This window comes from Gekko japonicus, unplaced genomic scaffold, assembly GCF_001447785.1.
Source record: "Gekko japonicus isolate JY-2015 unplaced genomic scaffold, Gekko_japonicus_V1.1 scaffold9, whole genome shotgun sequence".
NCBI classification, from domain to species: domain Eukaryota; kingdom Metazoa; phylum Chordata; class Lepidosauria; order Squamata; family Gekkonidae; genus Gekko; species Gekko japonicus.
The window spans coordinates 502,308-522,556 of record NW_015168044.1 but is presented as its reverse complement, the minus strand read 5'-3'; the positions used below and the strand labels follow the sequence as shown (position 1 = coordinate 522,556).

General features: G+C 49.2%; 1 protein-coding gene across 2 annotated transcripts in view; it reads right to left on the bottom strand.

Annotated features, from left to right (window-relative positions):
• SEC16A (SEC16 homolog A, endoplasmic reticulum export factor) overlaps nt 1-20,249 on the bottom strand; it is a 47,029-nt gene that overhangs the window by 12,046 nt on the left and 14,734 nt on the right. For both annotated transcript variants that reach the window (XM_015414219.1, XM_015414220.1), the window contains exons 8-20: nt 18,615-18,757; nt 17,269-17,330; nt 16,154-16,292; nt 12,411-12,653; nt 11,088-11,185; nt 10,803-10,884; nt 10,201-10,318; nt 6,450-6,561; nt 5,325-5,430; nt 4,174-4,314; nt 3,799-3,912; nt 3,053-3,257; nt 386-553 (exon numbers count right to left, since the gene is read on the bottom strand). In XM_015414219.1, the coding sequence (XP_015269705.1) occupies nt 386-553; nt 3,053-3,257; nt 3,799-3,912; nt 4,174-4,314; nt 5,325-5,430; nt 6,450-6,561; nt 10,201-10,318; nt 10,803-10,884; nt 11,088-11,185; nt 12,411-12,653; nt 16,154-16,292; nt 17,269-17,330; nt 18,615-18,757 (1,731 nt within the window). The remainder of the gene's footprint in view (nt 1-385; nt 554-3,052; nt 3,258-3,798; nt 3,913-4,173; nt 4,315-5,324; nt 5,431-6,449; nt 6,562-10,200; nt 10,319-10,802; nt 10,885-11,087; nt 11,186-12,410; nt 12,654-16,153; nt 16,293-17,268; nt 17,331-18,614; nt 18,758-20,249) is intronic.

Below are 20,249 nucleotides of genomic sequence, written 5' to 3'. Positions count from 1 at the left end.
CCTCCCTCTCCTCCTGCGTCCTCCTGGCTGAATGAGGGCCGGAAGCAGGGCGGCCGGAAGCAGGGGGCGGGGCTTCGCCATGTGCCCCGCCCCCCGTACCTCCCCCGGGGGAACTGCGATCCCCTGCGATCCCCCCCGAAATGACCTATGGTTACACTACAATCACCTTCATTCCCGCAAAGGACAGAAATCCCAAATACAACATTTCTGGAAGATTCTCGGGGAGCCCCCTAAGTGAGGAGCAGTCACCCAGTAAAACCCATGCTGGAGGGCTGTTTTTACTATAGGCCAGACGACACACTGCATTGATCACGCGTGATCCCAGCACGGCACGGGATCTTTGTCAAGGCAGCCGCAGAAGCCCCGAGCCCCACCCCGGACCAACCTGCTTCCTGGTGGGTCTGTGCTGGTGGCACTGCTGTGCCCTGGCCAGACGCAGTCTGCTCAGCTCCACAGACGTTTGAAAAGGGAGCCCCCGGCCCCACGGAGGAGGGAGCCTCTGGCTGGGAAAGGGGCACCAGGGGGGCTGAGCCTTCAAGGATGTTTGGAGGAGCTAGAGAGAATTTTTAGAAGAGGTGGATCATGGATATACTCGTCGCCAAGCAGCGCACAAACTAGAAACAGTACAAAAAAGTACGATTTAAAAAGTTTTAACTGAGTAGCTGTCCCTGGGCTGCCTTTCTACTAACCCAGCAAACCTCTGTCTTGTCAGGATTAAGTTTCAGCTTGTTCGCCCTTGTTCGGCCCAGCCCTGACTTCAAGCACCAGTTCAGAACATCAACAGCATGGTTGGAATTAGATGGAATCCCTCAAAACCACCTTCCGGGACCGAACTCCCAAAACAGAGCTTGAAAACAAGGTTGCACTGACCTGTAAACTGTTGTTCGTCGAGTGCTCTTCTGTGCAGGCACACATGGGGGACTGCGCAGGCGCAGGCCAGCCACGGAAAAGATTTCCAAGTTTTTTAACAGACTAGGAGCGCCCCTCCTCCCTCTGGCGCCTTCCCACCAAAATGCTCACATGACCAGGAGGAGGAGTGCTACTCCCTCCGTTCTCTCCAAGCCGCCGCCGGAGACCCCCCTAGAAAACCAAAGTTCCAGGGAGTTCACAGCGGGGCAGGAGGGAGGGATGTGTGCCTGCACAGAAGACCACTCGATGAACAAGAGTTGCAAGTAAGTGCAACCTTGTTTTAATCATCGTGGCTTCCGTGCAGTCCCACGTGGGAGATTAGCAAGATCACTGAGTGAAGGAGGTGGGTGTGAAGCTCTCAGAAGGAGACCACCGAGGACCGCTTTATCAAGTTTTGTTTAGCGGCACAAATTGACCTTCACTCAGAACTCACCAGAGTCGTAATCTCTGGGCAAGTGTCCCCACCAAAATAAATGTGGGAATGTGGTAAAGAAAAAAAAAAAGAGCACTCTTTTGAAAAGAGCTATCATACAGAGTGGTAATGAAGGCACACAGACAAAGCCCATGAAAAGAGCCAGTTATTCTGATGCTCTGTCAACAACACCTCAGCACAGAGGAGGGTATACGCCTCCATTCAGACTCCTCCTTTTTTCTTTTCTTTTTTTTACCACACCTCAGCGGGGGGGGGGGGGGGGGGGGGGGTGTTGGTGACAGCAAGAGCAGGCAGCTCTGCTGTATGAACCCCTAGGCAGCCAAGGCACACAGAATGGCCATTGAACAGCACCATTTTTAGTCATGATGACACAGTGGAAATCCACAAATAATTTCTTCTTTAGGTGTATTATATTGTTCACTAGAATAAAAACTGTTAGCAGAAAAAAAGTCTCCTCAGCCTCAGAACTGAGGTGAGGAAAAAACACAGAGAACAGCAGTAGAGAACTTCTCTCCGTGGCGGCGAAGAGAGAACTGAGGGAGTAGCGCCCCTCCTTCTGGTCATGTGAGCTTTTGGCGGGAAAGCGCCAGAGGGAGGAGGGGCGCTCCTAGTCTATTAGAAAGCTTGGAAATCTTTTCCGTGGCTGGCCTGTGACTGCGCAGTCCCCCATGCGGGACTGCACAGAAGCCACGACGATGAACCACTGTAATGCAGTGCCCCAAACTGAGCATCTTTATTGAGGCTGTTCCTACTCTGACTACTGTTTGTTGTTTTTAACTGACATGGATATTGTTTTATCTGTTTAATTTATATACTGCTATCCTCATGACTTTTGTGTGCCTGTAACCTGCCCTGAGCCTGCCTGCAGGGAGGGCAGGACAGAAATCAAATGAAACAAATAAATAAATAACAATTAGCTCAAGTGTTGAGAAGCCCAAGAGAATATTGTGGCCAGTGGTCTCGAAGGCAGCAGGGTCACATTCAGAACGCTGCCAACAGCAAGCCTCACTCTGACCTGGCCTCTTTTGCTCAGGCAGGCGTTTCCCTGGGCACAGGGAGGCATCGGGATACTTCCAAAGACCCAGCATGGGTCAGACTCGGGTTTGCCCCTTTTTACGATGTCTACACCTGTATTGTTAATAACCTGCTTCCGTGTAACCCGCACCCCGTTCCTCTTCCCCCTCCTCGCTTTCCCAGCTGCAGCAGATGTATCTGGCCGCCTGCTTATCGCTCACCCTCGCTGACATTCCTGGTGGGAGGGAGGGAAGCTGTGGAAGGGAGTGAGTGTGTGTGAATGACTGTAGTTTAGGGAGGCAATGCAGTAACCATTTTCTCAAGCAGTACCTCAGGAGTATTCTTATGAGAATGTCCTAGCTGAACCACTGTATCTATCTGGGTTCTTAGGACTGCTTATAGTTGTGACTGTGTGACGTATGACTGGAATGTGGGTTTCAGCTATATCCTGGGTTCCCGCTTTCTCCCCTCATTCCTGACAGAGTTCACCTTTACAGTATCTCAAATCTCTTCAATAAACTCCCTTCAAGAAAGCCTGTGCTCGAGAGTGAGTTGACTGAAAGCCTGACAGCATGTTGATGCCATAAACTGAGACTACGCAGAATTCCAGAGAATTCCTGTAACTCAGAGAGCTGCTGGACTGACCCCTGCCCACATCCACAGTCTTCTACATCTAAAGAGATGGGAAACACCTACCTGAAGGCATCAGCTGGACGCTCTGCATGGGATGCGCCGCTGTAGGCAGCAGGGGGGCCAATAATGGGTTGCCAGGACCCGCATTCATTTCCTGGCCAGCTCCCATTCCCTCACTCTGGCCAACATGGTCCAGGTCAGAGCTTGGTGTGCTGCAGACATATTGCTGGGGTGTGGAGCGGTCTATGCTGTAAGCTATGCAACCCTCCTGTAGTGACAGTAACACAAACAGAAATCCAGAAAATGGCTCTATGGTACCCCTGACTCAGCCCAGGCACCCCAATGCAAAAGGTTTCTACACCTGAAAGCCACAGGACTTAACCTGCTGCCTGGCTTCTCATGCCCTTCCCCTCCTCTCGTGAACATTGCAGAGATCCTCCTAAGTCATGCCGATTTCATTTCCGTCTGTGTTTCACGGGGGTCTTTCATAGGCTTCCTTTTGACAGAAGGCCCACTAGGTTGGTGGGAACCGAGGAAGGGGATTCTGACTAGGTGGAGACCACCAGTGGTTGCAAATGTCCCTATTTGTTCTGATGAGTCAAATACAATGTGAGGAACCACATATTTAGGAGAGCATAACCTAACACAACGTGTGTGTATGTGTGAAAGTCTTCCTTTGAGTTAAAAAAAGATCCTAGGCTGCAATCTAGGTATGTTTTACTGGGGAGTAATTTCCACAGAACTCCATGGGGACTACTCCTAAGTAAACATGCTTTGGATTATAAATTCAGGAAGGAGGATACACTCACCTTTATTTGCCCATCTAAGTTTCGAAGTTGCACTAACCAACCCGGCTCAACAAATAATTCCTCCTCTGGTTTCTCCTTCATCTGAGGGTCAAAGAGCCGTAACTGTGAGGACATCTGAAACGCAGAGCAATGAAAATGAGGAGTGTGCACCGTGAAAGCAGCATAAATGGAAGTTTCCAGGGTTTCTACACTGATTTGAGAAGGGGCAGGTAGCCATGATGGCTCTAAGTCCAGCCCCCCCTCCTGCCCATGGAAGTCAAGAGCTGCCTTCGGTGGAAAGCCCAAGGGAGCGGACATGCTTCACTTGCTACCTGATGAGTGCTCCGGCCAAACAGCCGACCTCTCCCCCGCCCACCGTGAAGGCCATTACTGTACCTGGATCAGCTGACTGATAAGGACAGGAGAATAGTCGCAAGGGCCCTGAAGGACAGCTTTGGAAATCACTTCGCAGTAATGGAACGCTTGTGCAGCAAGGCCCATCTCAGCCAACCGGCAAGCATAGATGAACTTGAAAACCTGCAGGATTCAAGAGGCTATAAGTCATTTGCCTTGCTAAACATCAAACAAACAGTGTGGACAGGTCATGGGCAGTGCCACGGCAACGTTCTGAACCCTCAGCACCAGTGACCCTCTGGAAGTGATCACAACCACAGGGTACATTATGGGCCACCCCCCAACTCTTCCTCCCACCCCGTATCCCCCTGCAAGTGCAGCTTTCATCTCAGCTGCTGCCAGTGTGCAGCCAGAAGCGTGCCGGGGGAGGGGGGGAGAACAAAGATAAGCCCCTCCCTGCCCCAGCACACAAGCCACTGTGGAACTTCCTCAATCACTTCTCAACAGCGGGGCTGGATCCCATGACTTCCATGGCTCGGGGGAAGAGCATCTGCTCAGAATGCAGAAGGTCCCAGGTTCAATCCCCAGCCTCTCCAGTTAAAGGATCTGGCAGGAGGTGATGTGAAAAAGCTCTGCCTGAGACCCTGGAGAGCCGCTGCCAGTCTGAGTAGACAAGACTGACTTCAACGGACCAAGGGTCTGGCTCAGCTCATGGGCAGTGCCACGGCAATGTTCTGAACCCTCAGCACCAGCGACCCTCCATAAGTGATCACAACCGCAGGGTACATTATGGGCCACCCCCCAACTCTTCCTCCCTCCCCATATCAGTAGAAGGCAGCTTATACTGTGTTCAAGTCTTCACCCGTTGGAAAAGGACTGCTTTATGGATACAGACCTTCTCCCTCAGAAGACACATTCTCCACTGAAAGACAATTTTGCAGAAAGAAACTGCTGGATTCAGCCCACTGTTTTCCACTGGCAAGAGCCGTGCTGGAACGGCCACCAACGGCCACATGACCCCTGAATCCCAGCCAGCCACTCCTGCTCTGAACTCTTTGGAAGGCCTGCGGCAGTATGACGGAAGTAGGATTGAGTCCTGCCGAGCATCTGCAACCAGTGTCAACACTGCAAGGTCCAGCAAGACCTGGCAAGCAACTACCGTGTGGATGAAATGAGGAAAAAGAGACGCAAACCTGGAAATTGGGCAAGCGGCACGGCTGAGTCCCCAGGGACTGGGCGTATTCATAGGCTTCGGTCCTTTGAATGGCTTCATTGGTGGCAAACTTTAAAAAAGGCAAGCTGAGAAAACAACAGAGAAAAAGCACATGCATCAGAGACAGGTGTCTTCTTGTACTCACAGCCCCCGTTGGCAACTAGGTTTGCTGGCATCTTTGCGGAGACTTGGGGGGGGGGGGAGAATAGGACAAAAGTCCCAATTTGCACCCCATCAAAATATACAAACTGCAAGCCCTACGGTCAAAAGCAACACCCCCTCAGTGGTCCTGAATTGGCCGAAGGGCCACCAGCGGCTGACCCTCCTCCTCCTTTACAGCCAATGGTGTTAATATTCACACTTAATGGCCTGGCAAGTCACATGCTGGTTCCCAAGCAGTAATTTATTATTTACTGCATTTATACCCCACCTTTCTCCCAAGCAAGGACCGGACACAGCTTTCACCAGCCTCTATTTTATCCTCCCAACAACCTTGAGGCAGCCGAGAGTGTGTCAGGAGCCCCGACGGGGATAGCTGAGCTGAGGTCTCCCAGATCCTTGCCTGACACTCTCAACCACCACCACCCCACACACCGGCTCAGTGACTGAGGTCACTTTATTGTATGCATTTCAGTTAACACAGACGGCACAAAAGCCAGCCCCATCATTTATTTAGGCAGCACTAATAACTGCAGCTCCAAAGTGGGAATAGCAGCCCACCACTGCCAACCAGTGTTCCCTCTAAGCTGAGTTAGTGTGAGCTAGCCCACTTTTCTTTAGCCTTAGGCTCACACATTTCGGTCTTAGCTCAGGAAGGAGGGCTCCAGAGCAAACTAAGTTATGCAGCAGCCAAATGGCTCGCTCACAACTTTAATGCCAGTAGCTCACAAAGTAGAATTTTTGCTCACAAGACTCAGCAGCTTAGAGGGAACATTGCTGCCAACCTGCCCAGAATGGCCATCTCAAATGACCAAAGCTGCTCAAAATGCTAAGGAGAAGGGGCCCTTGAGAAGGGAGGCTCTTGGAGCCATCAATGGTCTGTGACAAAGAGAGAGAGCTCCTGGGCGGACAGGTGGCAGTCCAGTGGGAATCCATTTCCCCTCACCTGTGATTCGAGCCAATCAGCACCAGCTTGGATGTTTTCTTTATATATACTCCAAATCCAGCCTGAGCCATCAGGTAGCAAAAGTGAGCAGCATCCAAGAGGCCTTTTGAAGCTGTAACAAAAAACAGCCTTCAAGAAACTGCATCTGAAAGGTAGGATCAGTGAGCACTGCTTTGGCCAAGCCCCCCTACCCACCCCGTGGCTCACAGACTGCCACAGCCACATTTACTGTCAACCCAAAGAGCCACATGACTACGGGATGCCCTCTACACCATCCCACCAAACATATATATGCGGATACATACTATTGAAGTGCTATCTCATAAATACAGCCTTTAAAATTACAGAGCTCCTCCAAACATCTCTCCCCTCAGTGTTGAACCTTAGCCAGCTTCCCCCTCTCTCCGAATGAGACGCAGCACCTCTAGTGAGAGTGAGGCTGACAGGGTGCCCACAGGAAGACCAGCCGGCGGTGGAGGAAAGGAATAACATCACACACTCCAACCCTGCGGTGGCCGGCTTGCCCTCCTCCTGGGTGACTGTCAGGGTGGTGGTTTGACTCTGGTTTCTTTTCGGTCAGCTTGCTCTCCTCCCAATGGCTGCCCAGGTGCCAGGATGAGAGTATGGAAGCCATGGAGATGGGTGCAAAGTGGTTGGAGAAGCTGGGCCCTGGCCCACAGCTCAGAGGGCCTCACTGCTTCCCTGCCCTCAGGGTGCCAGACACAAGCCCTACCAGGCACAGGGTCTTAGATAGCCAAGTGCGGCTCCTTACCTGAAGGCCTGGTGGAAGAGCTTCATTTTACAAGCCCTGTGGAACTGTAAAAGGTCATGCAGGGCCCTGATCTCTTCCGGAAGCTCATTCCACCAGGCTGGAGTCACCACTGAGAAGGCCCTGGTAGATGCCAGCCTGGCGTCCTTAGGGCCAGGGAGGGCCAAACGATTTTGAGACCCTGACTGTAGTGCTCTCTAGGGAACATGTGGGAAAAGGCGGCCCTTCCGGTAGGTAGGTCCATGACCATAAAGGGCCTTAAAAGTAAACACCAGCACCGTGAAGCGAACCCAATACTGTATGGGTAGCCAATGCAGTGCTTTCAGCACAGGCTGGATGTGCTCCCGCATGGGGAGTCACAACAACAGCCTGGCCGCCACATTCTGCACCAGCTGAAGCTCCCAGATTTGGGTCAAGGGCAATGCTCCCTCTAAGCTGTGGATTCTTGTGAGCAAAAGTTCTACTTTGTGAGCTACTGGCATTAAAGTTGCGAGTGAGCGATTTGGCTGCTGCATAAATTAGTTTGCTCCAGAGCCCATACTTCCTGAACTAAGACAAAAATGTGTGAGCCGGAGGCTAAAAAACTGTGAGCTAGCTCACACTAACTCAGTTTAGAGGGAACACTGGTCAAGGGCAGTCCCATGTAGAGAGCATTACAGTAGTCTAATCTCGAGGTGACCACAGCGTGGATCACTGTTGCCAAGTCGTTGCGTTTGAGGAAGGGAACCAACTGCCTAATCAGCTGAAGATGATAAAAGGCTGACAGCACTGGGTGCTACCTGGGCCTCCATTGTTAAGGAGGCATCCAAGAGCACTCCCAAACTCCTAACCCCTGACGCTGGCACCCACTGTGCCCCATCGAAGGTTGGGAGTAGGATATCTACCCCCAGACCGCCCCAACTCAGGCACAGGACCTCCGTCGTTGTCGAATTCAATTTCAGTTGGCTTAGCCATGGCCTGCAATGCCAGGTCCAGATCTCCCGGGCTAGAGTCAGACTCATAGCCCTACAGCAGATAGAGCTGGGTGTCATCCGCATACTGGTGACAACCCAGCCCATGCCTCCAGGCAATCTGGGCAAGGGGGCACATGTAGATGTTAAATAGCACTGAGGAAAGTAACACCCCTTGTGGCACTCCACAAACTATCGGGTGCCTTTGGGACAGCTGTTCCCCTAATGCCACCCTTTGTTCCTGACCCTGAAGGAACGAGGAGAGCCACTGCAAGGCAGACCCCTGAATCCCAGCGTTGGCGAGGCGATGGATCAGTAGTAGATGGTCTACCATGTCGAATGCCGACGACAGGTCCAATAACAGCGACACTGCCGAACTGCCCGATCTAGATGCCTCCAAAGGTCATCTGTGAGGGCGATCAGTGCCGTCTCTGTCCCATGGCCTGGTCGAAAGCTGGAGTGATAGGGATCTAATATGGAAGTGTTATCCAAGAAACCCTGCAACTGAATCGTCTCCGCCAAATAGGGCAAATTGGAAACCGGTCGATAGTTAGCCAATTCTGCCGGATCCAGAGATGGTTTTTTAAAGAGGGGGTGTACCACTCCTTCCTTGAGTGCCCCAGGGAACAGTCCCTCAGAGAGGGACTTGTTGATAATGTCCCTTAGGGCATCTCGTAGCCCATTGCGACCAGCCCACGAAGGGCACGGATCAAGGCTGCAAGTGGTCAGGCTAACAGATGAGAGTAATTTGTCAACTTCCTCTAGGCTGAGCGGGCTGAAATAATCCAAAACCTGACCAGAAGAAGAGAAGAGATTGGATTTATACCCCGCCCTTCACTACCCAAGGGAGTCTCAGAGCGGCTTACAAACTCCTCTCCCTTTTCCTCCCCACAACAGACACCCTGTGAGGTAGGTGGAGCTGAGAGCGCTCTTGACAGAAACCGCTCTGAACTGCTCTTTCAAGGACAGCTCTTATCATAACTATGGGTTGCCCAAGGTCATCCAGCCAGGTGTAAGTGGAGGAGGAGTGGGGAATCAAACCCGGCTCTCCCAGATTAGAGTCCGCGCACTTAACCACTACACCAGATGTGCATGGAGCCTCAAGCACGCTTACTGTCTCAACTGTGGCAGGGAGGTCATGGCAGAGTGACAAGACTTTATCTGCGAAATAGCTCACAAAAGCCTCACAGCCAGTATCCAATTCCTTAGCATTTGGTCTGCTCTGTGGCAGAGTTGTTTCTGTTTTCTTCATAAATAGTTACTTTAAAAATAATCTCGTTAAGAATACCACATTATCATGCCTACTGGCCAGCTACCATGGATCAGGATCTGCCCCCAAACTGGGACTCTGCAATGTGTGTCGTTTAAAGTTTCAAGTGCAGGCAGTGGAAGCAGGAGAAGAGGCCACGTCAACCACGTGTCCCACCTGGACCTGGGGCACGCAGGGGGAGCAAAGTGCCAGCTGCTGAGCGCTGCCTCTTACCCCCTGCCACCTCCCTCTTTGCCACTGCACCTGCCTTTGCCCAGCTGCCCACTCTGCTGGGGAAGGGCTAAGAACGTTCCTCCTGCAAAGCCCACTGCCCCAACTCCCACAGGCAAGTCAGCGGAAGCCTCAGCCGAGGGCTGCTGCTGCTGCTGCTCACAAAACTCTGTGGAGGACTGCAGGCCAACACAAGCGCAGCTCAAGCGGGCCAAAACCCCACAGCTGCCCGCTGGAGCCTCCGTGACAGACAATTTTTTAGAAGCCCAAAGCCTGAACACAGGCAATGCCTGGAACAGAAGAGCAGCTCCTGAAAGAACCAACAAGCAACAGAATTCCTAAATCCATGCTGTGATTTGCTTTTGTTATGTTTACATTCTTTTTTTTTTCTTTTTTTCTTTTTTGGGGGGATGTTTGCCCCCTCAAATGTTGTGAAAGGAAGTCTTGGTAAACCAACAGCAAATCATGGTGATTTATATTTTAAGAACCCCTGCTGGCTGGCACTCAGAAGCCCCTCCCTGTTCCCAGAGGCTGCCCCCCCCCACCGGTTACCAAGCGTGTCGCCCATGGTGGTGATCGTCCTCAGCTCCACATCCATGTTATGAGTCAAGTTGGAGAGGACCATGGCGAGGTGGGGTCTCCAGTCTCCCCACTTCTCATCTCCACAGCACTAGAAAAAGGGGAGAGGCTTATGAGGTTAGCAACCAGAGGACAAGTTAAATGAATTCACAAGGCTGTGTCAATGTGTTTTAAACAAGGCAGCATAACTCTTTGCACAATAGTGGGAAAAACCAGCTGGTACCACAGGGGGATAAGTAGTTTGAAAGAACTGATATAAACTGAGCAGGCAAACAGCATTTTGTAATTTAAAAAACAGAAGCAGGATAGATGAGACTTGGTATTCCTCATTTCTAAAGACTGAATATAGTACCGCCAGAAATGTGAAATCTGCATCCAGATATATTAAAATGTTTTGGGATAAATACAATCCAACTTGGTTTTAATTACAAAACAATGAATAAGACCACCAATTTGCAGCATTCCAGTTAAGACACACACAGAATAAACAGCTCTTCATTAAATCTGGAATTGCTCCTCAGCCTAACTGACACCGCGCAGATGAGCCTCGCCGGCCGTCTGGTGCCGGAACTCACTGTGGAAGCTGCAGGCATTCTCCCAGACATGAGCTGGTACACAGTCTGCAGGGGGTCATTAATAGGAAGGCTGTTGGCAAATCTGTCGAAACAAGAACACAGGGCACAGTCCTAAGTTCCAAATAGGAAGCCGAATTAAGTATCCTTCAGCAGAGGCCACCTATAGCACCTTAAAGATCAGCACATTTATTGTGGCATCGGCACGCATAGGCAAGAGTCATCAGAGGTATAAAGCACAGTTATACCTAGTATTATTGAAATAAGGTGAGCAAAGACATTTCTTACCTGGTCATCACTCTTGCATGAGTTCTGCTGTCCATTTTACTGGCAAGTAACAAGGCATGACCCCACAGCCCATGCTTCATGGCTGATTCCAGAGCATCCTTTTAACAGAAAAAGGAGCACACATGTAAGGCCACGTATAAACAGCAGGGCGACAGACAGTGCAATGCCATATGCAAAGGACTACTGACCACCTTATCTGACCTCCGACCACCGCAATGGCCAACGTTCCCCAGACCTAGAACCTGGTTCTTAGAAGGGAGGAACGACAACTGCCCAGCTCGTGCAAAGGCAGATATGGAAAGCCAGGGACTCAAGCAGCAAATCTGGGCTGGGCAGGCAGAGATCGATTCATCTCCCAGACAAGACAAAAGCTCAGATGAGAGAAGGTGGCAGGAGGAAAAGCAGTTACGGTTCCCCCCCGAAGAAATGCATTCTTCCAAGGGAGAAGGGGAAAGAATTATCTAACCCTGAAGAGGTTTTTCAAGATCCCACGCAGGAGAGATCCTGTACATTCCTTTCACATGCAGAGTACATTCCATTGGTGCAAGCTGCTTTCTGATCATGCAAGATGGCGGACTTGCATGTGTGGAAATGGCTTAGCTCCAGAGGAACAGGCTCAGCCACAGAGGACCAGGGACTGAACTTGGTATACTCTGTATGCAAAGCCTGTGTTCTGCTGCTGGGATCCTGCCTCCGCCCCATCAGGCACACACCTGTTACTGGGGGCCACCTCTCCTTCTCACTCTCAGAACCAGAGTCGGAACCATTTTGGAGAACAATATTGAGGCTAAGCATGCCAATGACATGCATACTGTTCACGTTCTTACTAGCAAACAGCCCATTATGGTGGAAGTTGAAAATATGCAGAGAAGGGCGCTTGCAAATGGCAAAGATCTTACGTGTGCTTAGGGATTGTGCACATGTACACCCCTTCCCCCCAATGAGATCATCTCCTTGTCAGTCACAGCCAGGCCATCCCATGTTCATGTACACTGAAACATACCCACAAGACCACATTTAACTTTTCCCCTGAGGAGTGAACGGCAGCCACTCACTGAACTGGAAGCCATCCCTGGAGAACAAAACTGGGATCAAGGGCAAACCAGCTCCTGGCCCCCGTTGGCCCCCAAATATTGGGGAAAAAACCCCAGCCATCCTGATTTCCACTTCTCAGTCACTCACACCAGACAGTGACAGAATGTGGGGCCAAAACATCAAAAAGCAGGCTCTTACTAGATGGTTTCACCACAAGGTGAGGAAAGGAAAGGTTCGTCTTAAAACAAGAAGCCTAAATACACCAAACATTCTAGTGTTGCAGGTCACCTTCTTACGACCGTAAAGCAGAAGCTCCCTGAATCGCTCCGTCTCCTTCTCAAGGCTGTCGATCGTGGCAATGAGACTGTCTGTAAGGAAAGACAGCTGAGCCTCCCCGGACTCCTCTTCCACCTGCTCCAGAGCCTCGTTTGTGAAGTCAATCAAATTAGCCTCATTGGGTGATTTCCCAGGGAGCCACACAGTTTTATGATCCCTGAGAAGTAGCTCTGCGATATCCGTGCCTACCACTGTCTATAAACAAAGTCAAGAGAGGCATTTGGTCACGGGCAGGTAAAAGATCAAGGATAAACATGACTCTATCCCAAAGCAGCAACCCCTCAGCCTTTCAAAGAAACAGGATATAGGCAAAGAATTTCGGGATGCATAACCACAACTCCAAGCTTCCTCTCTTGGGTCACCCACTCACAAGAAAGGAGGGCCCCCTGCAGTGAATGCATTTAAGGCCACCCACGCTAACAGCAGCATGAGCCCAGAAAGAAAGGACCGAGGTCACGGAGAAGGGGAAATCCACAGAGACACCCCTCTCCCCCAGCAAGGAACATGGGAGAGGGCTGCAGACAGTCCATCCCAAAGATGCAGTGAATGTATTTAAGGCCACCCACACTAACAGCAGCATGAGCCCAGAAAGAAAGGACCGAGGTCACGGAGAAGGGGAAATCCACAGAGACACCCCTCTCCCCCAGCAAGGAACATGGGAGAGGGCTGCAGACATTCCATCCCAAAGATGGCCTCACTGACATGAGGGCCGCTGCAACATGATCCCTTCCCCGATTTCTTGCTTGCCCATGACTTTCTCATATACACCTGTGATTAATTACTAATCTCTCCAATAGGTAGATTTTGCCCCATACAAAAAGATGTCCCACAGAAGCCTCACTGAAGTGGAAACAACAAATTGAGAGTCCAGTGGGGGCACCTTTAAGACCAACAAAGGTTCATTCAAGGTCTGAGCTTTCGTGTGCACGCACACTTTATCAGCACAGCACCAGTTCATCAGGGTGGCCCTGGAAACTGAAATGCCCCAGTTCACGTGGAATGGATTCTGGTCAACGAAAAGTATGATTTGGGTAGGAGTTCCTCTGCAAAGCTGTGGGCTGACAGCATGAACTGGCAGGTTCAGTAAGATCTTAAGAATGCTTTGCCTTGGGACCCTGCCCTGGATAGCCCAGGCAAGCCCGATTTCATCAGACCTCAGTTTGGTGTAGTGGTTAAGAGTAGTGGACTCTAATCTGGAGAACAGGGTTTGATTCCCCACTCATCCACATGCACCCCACATGGGTGACTTTGGGTCAGTCACAGTTCTCTCAGAGCTCTCTCAGCCCCACCTACCTGCTTAGAAGAAGAATGAGAGTTGGATTTATACCTTGCCCTTCACTCGGAGTCTCAGAGCTGCTTACCATCTCCTTTACTTCCTCTCCCCACAACAGACAGGGTGTCTGTTGTGGGGAGAGGAAGTAAAGGAGATGTTAAGCAGCTCTGAGACTCCGAGTGAAGGGCAAGATATAAATCCAACTCTCATTCTTCTTCTAAGCAGGACCAACCCTGGCAAGTACTTGGAAGGGTGACTTCCAAGGAATACCAGGGCCAGGATGCAGAGGCAGGTAACATCAAGCCACCTTTCTGAAACATCCTAACCCCACTAGGGGTTGCTAGAAGTCACCAGGCTCACAAGCGCGCGCACACACACACACACACACACACACTGCTCACAACAAAAAAAATAAAAGAATGCTTTGCCTCTGGAAATCAGTTCTGCCAGGGCAGCATGTTCTGCAAATAACAGGACGGTTCCACTTTCCGAAAGGTGGGATGGTGCATTTTGGCCAGAACCTGTAATTTCCATGGTCAGCTGCCTTCTTAATGGACCTCTTCTGATGCATCAACATTGTTTTCTTGTGGATCCTGAGCAAGACTGCCCATTTATAGAGAACATAATTTTGACTTAATTGAATTAGAGAATACAGTGGATCTTCAAGCAAATTCTAGATCTGAGGTTGAAAAGATGACAACTTATTTTATTTATTTCTCTTATATCCCACCTTTCTTCCCAATGGGGACCCATCATTTCCTCTCCTCTCCTCCATTCTATCATCTCCCAGATCCTAGTCTAGAACTCCAACCACTACACCATGTTAGCTCTCTCCAGACAGAGACAATAAAGCATGTAAATGGCTTGCCAACATGTTTCTTGAAACACAGGAGTTTGGGATTCCAGTAGAACCTTGAAGGCAGGAGGGGGGGGAAATGGATGTGATGGAAAGGCTAGGAAGACTCATCAAGCCCACAGATTATTATCCCTTCTTGCTCATCCACATGGGCGCAGAACGTATTAAAAGAGACTATGTGGCTCTGGGTAAAAAGGTGAAGGAATTGGGAGCGCAGGTTGTATTCTCTCGTCAGTTCTTCCTGTCGAAGGCTGTGGCTTAGGAAGGGAAAGAAGAATACTGCAGATCAATGACTGGCTAAGTAGATGGTGTCACCAAGAAAAGTTTGGATTTTTGGACAATGGCTTACACATTCGAGATGAAGCTCGAGGGAGGTATTTGTGAATGTCCTGCATTGTGCAGGGGGTTGGACTAGATGGCCCTGGAGGTCCCTTCAAACTCTATTATTCTATGATTGTTCTGTGGTGATATGATGCCAAATGAATGAAACGATGCCTCTGAAAAACAAGCTAACAAGTGCAACTTTTGGGGAGCTGCATCGCACAGCAGGGCCTGCCCCCGAATTAGCAACAGCTGTCACTTAATCACATGGAACGTCTGAAGAACCTAGAACAGTCCCTAACCACAGGGTTTAAAGAAAGACTCCTGCATGGGAATAAGAATCTGAACATCCCCAGATGCCACCAGGGTGCTAAGCATGGAGAACCTGGGGATCAAACAGACATGAGCCACCCTGAGGGGCAAGGAATCCAGATATGGCATAAGCACAAAAAGTTCGAAGAACCAAGTCAAAGGATATCAGAAGACGACCTGGGCCAATGTTTTGGGTGCCATCAGGTGATGCTGTGAGAACATGAATTTAGGTCCCCTGGGTGTTAAAGTGGATTAAAGTGACATTTATTCCTCAGTCAAGAAAAATGAAGTGACATCCCACCATGGTGGTTAAGGTACCTGAGAGTGAAGACCTTGGGGGGTCATTCTGAGAATCAGACCAGTACTTACGGTGCACCTATGGTCAAGATGGAAGAGCATGAATGGGTCACCCTGTCAGAGGGAGCCCCTGAGTCTAGGTTGCAGTCCAGCACTCTACACCACAATGTAATGAGTCCCCATTGTGCCCCACATAGAAAACGCCCTAGCAGAGGTCTTCAGGAAACCAGGGTAGACCACTTGAAGCAGCTCTACTTCCCTCACTCACATGGGCAAATTCATGGGATATAACCTGTCCTTTAACAGCTTGAAGGCACCTGCCAGGAAGTGTTAGGAGAATAGCATCCACCTATGCTCTTACATTTAGGTATTAAGGAAGGCTCAAGGCGTGAAGTAGTTCCTTGCCAAGTTTATTCTTACAACAGCACCATAAGACTAACCAGCTGAGTTAAGATCACCCGGTAAGCCCAAGGCTGACTGCAGAGACCACTGGATCGTCCCGGCTCTCCCACGATGCATTTTGCATATATTCTAATCTACATCATACCACTGACAAACTGAAGGAGACAGAGCTGGAGGACTAATCGCAGGCAATGAAGGTTTCACAAGGTTTACAAGTAAGTCAAGAACTCCTACCCCGTTCTGCCTGCACAGAAGAACAATGAAGTCCCAGAGCAGCTGCGCAGACTCCCTGTCAATCAGAGTTTCATTCTGACTGCATCGCATAGCTTTGTTCTGGGCAAAATTAATAACATCTACTTTGTGCGTGTCATCTCTGAAAGAGAATGAGAAGGAAGCAGTAAGACCAAGAAGTAGAATACCATGGTCAACAAGGACACCTCCCTCCCACACACACGCCCATCCCTTCTTTGACCTTCAATCTTTCCCAGCATCAGGGTCTTCTCCAGTGAGTGCTCCCTTCTCATTTGGTGGCCAAAGTATTTGAGCTTCAGTTTCATTATCTGGCCTTCCAGGGAACAGTCAGGGTTGATTTCTTTGAGGATTGACTGATTTGATCTCCTTGCAGTCCAAGGGACTCTCAAGAGTCTTCTCCAGCACCATAGTTCAAAAGAATCTATTCTTCGGCGCTTAGGGTTTTTTAAAAAAAGATCTAGGGAGATAATTTGCTTAGAATCCCTTCTACGAATGTGTTTCAGTGATTATCTGTTCATTATTCCCCCAGTTGTTTAGAATAGGGACTCTTGTTTTCATGATAGGAACTAGAGGAGCACCACCATCCAGTCTTTAGTTCCGTTTTTCTTATTTAATCAGTAGAACATGTACAAACAAATACATCCTCCAGGCAAAAATAATAATAATAATAATAACTGCAAAATGCCAACAACATTAGAATTATTTATGTTAGTTTTCTAATATCTTGGGTTTGAAGTTTGTTATCTGTGAACCACTAATTTCTGCTGCCAAAAAAGAGGGTTTTTGTTTGGTGACAGCTGGGGGGGGGGGGGGGAATATTCCCAAAATCCAGGGGGGTGTGAACCACTAATTTCTGCTGCCAAAAAAGAGGGTTTTTGTTTGGTGACAGCTGGGGGGGGGGGGGGAATATTACCCAAATACAGGGTGTGTGGTTTTTTCACACTTCTCCTGAAGGCTAACGGGAAGTGGGCCATACATGCGCATGCGTGCCACCCTGTCACCAACCCGCAGCACCTCCCACATCAGACACACACACAGGAGCCCAGAGCGACCCCAAGTGCCATGTAAAGCAAGCTCTTAAAACCCACTGAACATACTTGGTTAGGGGGCCAGGAAATATTCTCATCTCCTCTTGTTCTGAAGAATGCTGCAATATCACCTGGGAAACAAGGTAAACAAATCACTCACATGCCACAATACTGCAGTCCGAAGCACACTTATTTTGAAGTCAGCCACACAAGACACAGGAGGACTTAACGGGAAGAACGCCTGTCACTGTGACTGGGCTCTCTCTGCTTTTCAGAGTTTGCCGATTAACTAAGCACTGTCAGGCACAAAAGAAAGCTGATTTTGTTTGAAAACACATGGTGTATCCGTCATTTCAATTAGTCATGCTATAATTCCCTTACTTCCACATAATAATAAAGTCCTTCCAAAGCCCATTTTTCTCTTCACCCCACCACCTCCATGTCTACTCAGGTATCACAGTTAAGCAATATGCTAGGGAACAAATTTAGACTATACATGATGGGATTCAACCTACAATTCGGGGAAAGGGATGAGTGAAAGGGTGAGAGAACTCTTCCTACCCAGGGCCAGGAGATACTATACAAATGCCCCAAAATAGCTGGGAAGGTGGAGGCTAAAGGAAGCTCCCAAGATGGGAAGAGCCTTCAAGCACAGGTCTCCAGTTGGCCTATTTTTTCCTCATTTGCCTTCAAAACTGTAAGGCAGATCACTACTGTTGTTGCCTTACAGATGGGAGAAATACCTTGCTTTTCTACTTCACCTTTCTTCCAAGGGCTCAAGGCAGCAGCTAGCCACTAGTGCAGTCAAAACTATACATACATGAAAACAGCACAGTAAAATCGCAGGGCCACATGACTTTTCAGACACTTCCAGAAACAAGCTCTGAACTGAAAGTCTTCTGAAACAGGAAGGCCATCCCTGAACAGTAACTCAGACAGCAACCTCATCTGGCAAGCAATTCCAAGTGGCGGCACACATCAGTGGCACACTCTGGAATTGGCCAGCCAATGCCCCCTGCTGTGATGCTCTCCAAATCCAGTACCAAGGGCTTCCTGCACGCCTTGGAACTCTAATCTGGAGAACCAGGTTTGATTCTCCACTCCTCCACATGAAGCCTGCTGGGTGACCTTGGGTCAGTCACAGCTCTCTCAGCCCCACCTACCTCAGGCTGTCTGTTGTGGGGAGAGGAAGGGAAGGTGGTTGTAAGCTGCGTTGAGACTCCTTCAGTGGGGTAAAAAAAAGTGGGGTAAAAAAACCAACTTGTCTCCTTATGTGCCACTTTATCTGCTGGAAATTCTGGGCAGCCGGTGTGTGTGTGTGTGTGTGAAATCTGAGTGCCTGCAGCAGGCAACAGGAGGACACACACTTTGTGCCTGGAAATTACATGTTCAGGTAACTCATTCCGGTTTCTCACCTCCATGCTGCAAATCTCAACCAAAGTAGGCTGTCCCTCTGAGGGCAGGTTTGGTAATACTTTTATTAGGTAGCCTCCAGGGCCAAACCTTGCACATATGTGAGGCACAGAAAACTTCTCAGGCGTCAGAGGTCTTGAAGGGACTACAATGGGAAAGATGACAGAAAGCCAAGTTAAATCCCACTCTCATGTAAAATCTGTTCACTTTCCAGAGCTCTGGGCCATGGACAAACCAGAGGCACACAGCAGCTAATGGCTTTGCTTTGAATCTCAGCTTCCCAGATGAAAATAAGGCTATGTATCTGTACCTATCACTAAATTCAACCACTGTACCAGAAGACTGGAGAGCAGCAAATTTTACACCAATTTTTTAAAAGGGATTCAGAGGAGAACCAGGAAATTCCAATCCAATCAGCCTAACATCTGTCCAGGCAAATTAGTAAAAATTGTAATCAAAGATAGAATTATTATCCACATAGAGGAACAACCTGCTGAGGGAAAATCAGCATGGCTTCTGCAAACGGAAGTCCTGCCTCACCAATCTTTTGGAGTTCTTTGAGAAAGCGAACAATGACGGTGACCCAGTAGACATTAAGTACTTGGACTTTCAAAAGGCTTTTGACAAGGTACCTCACCAAAGACTCCTCAGTAAACTTAGCAGTCATGGGATAAGAGGATGGGTTTTCTTATGGATTAAAAATTGGTTAAATGACAGGAAATAAAGAGTAGAAATCAATGGACAGTACTCCCAATGGAGGGAAGTAAGCAGTAAGTAAGAATTGGTATTGGGCTGGTACTATTTAATTTATTCATAACTGATCTGGAACTAGGGGTGAGAAGTTTGGTGATCAATTTTTCAGATGACACAAAATTATTCAGCATGGTAAAAACCAAGGCTGACTGTAAAGCGCTCCAAGAGGATTCCCACAAACTGAGTGAGTAGGCAACAATGTGGCAAATGAAGTTCAGTGTTGGTAAGTGTAAGGCGATGCAGACTGGGACAAAATCCCAGCTTCAGGTATAGGTTAATGGGGTCTGAACTTGCTGAGATTGAGAGGGAACAAGATCTTGGGGCCCGTTGTTGAAATAAATACAACGAGTTCTAGAAAGAGGCTCTGGGCGGGTGCCCTGGCCTTGGGCATTCAGCATCAATTTGCTGTGGTGACCTCAGCAGGGTATAATAACACAGAGCTTACCGTTTTCTCCAGCGGAACTGATCTCTGCTATCTGAAGAGCAGTTATGATTCCAAGTGATCTCCAGCCCTCACCTGGAGATTGGCAACAATGGTTCCCCAGGAGGAAATGGCTCATTTGAAGGATGGAGTCTATGGCATTGTACCTGTCTGAGGTCCCACCTCTCAAACCTCACCCTCTCCAGGCTACATGTCATTATTACATGAAGATTCCCTTTTGACTCCATCCCCGTGAGGTCAGATACGAGATTTACTATCAGCTGAAAGGCTGACCTCCAATGCAAGAAGCCTCCCCATTTATTTTCCCCTTGCTTTAAAGATGCATCATATGGTCAGGGCGCTCATCTGCAGAAGAAGATGTGCAATTTATATGAAAAATAAGATCTTCTTGCCCCCTTAACCTCTGAGTGTTCGGCAGAAGATCTGAAAGGGGGAATGCTTA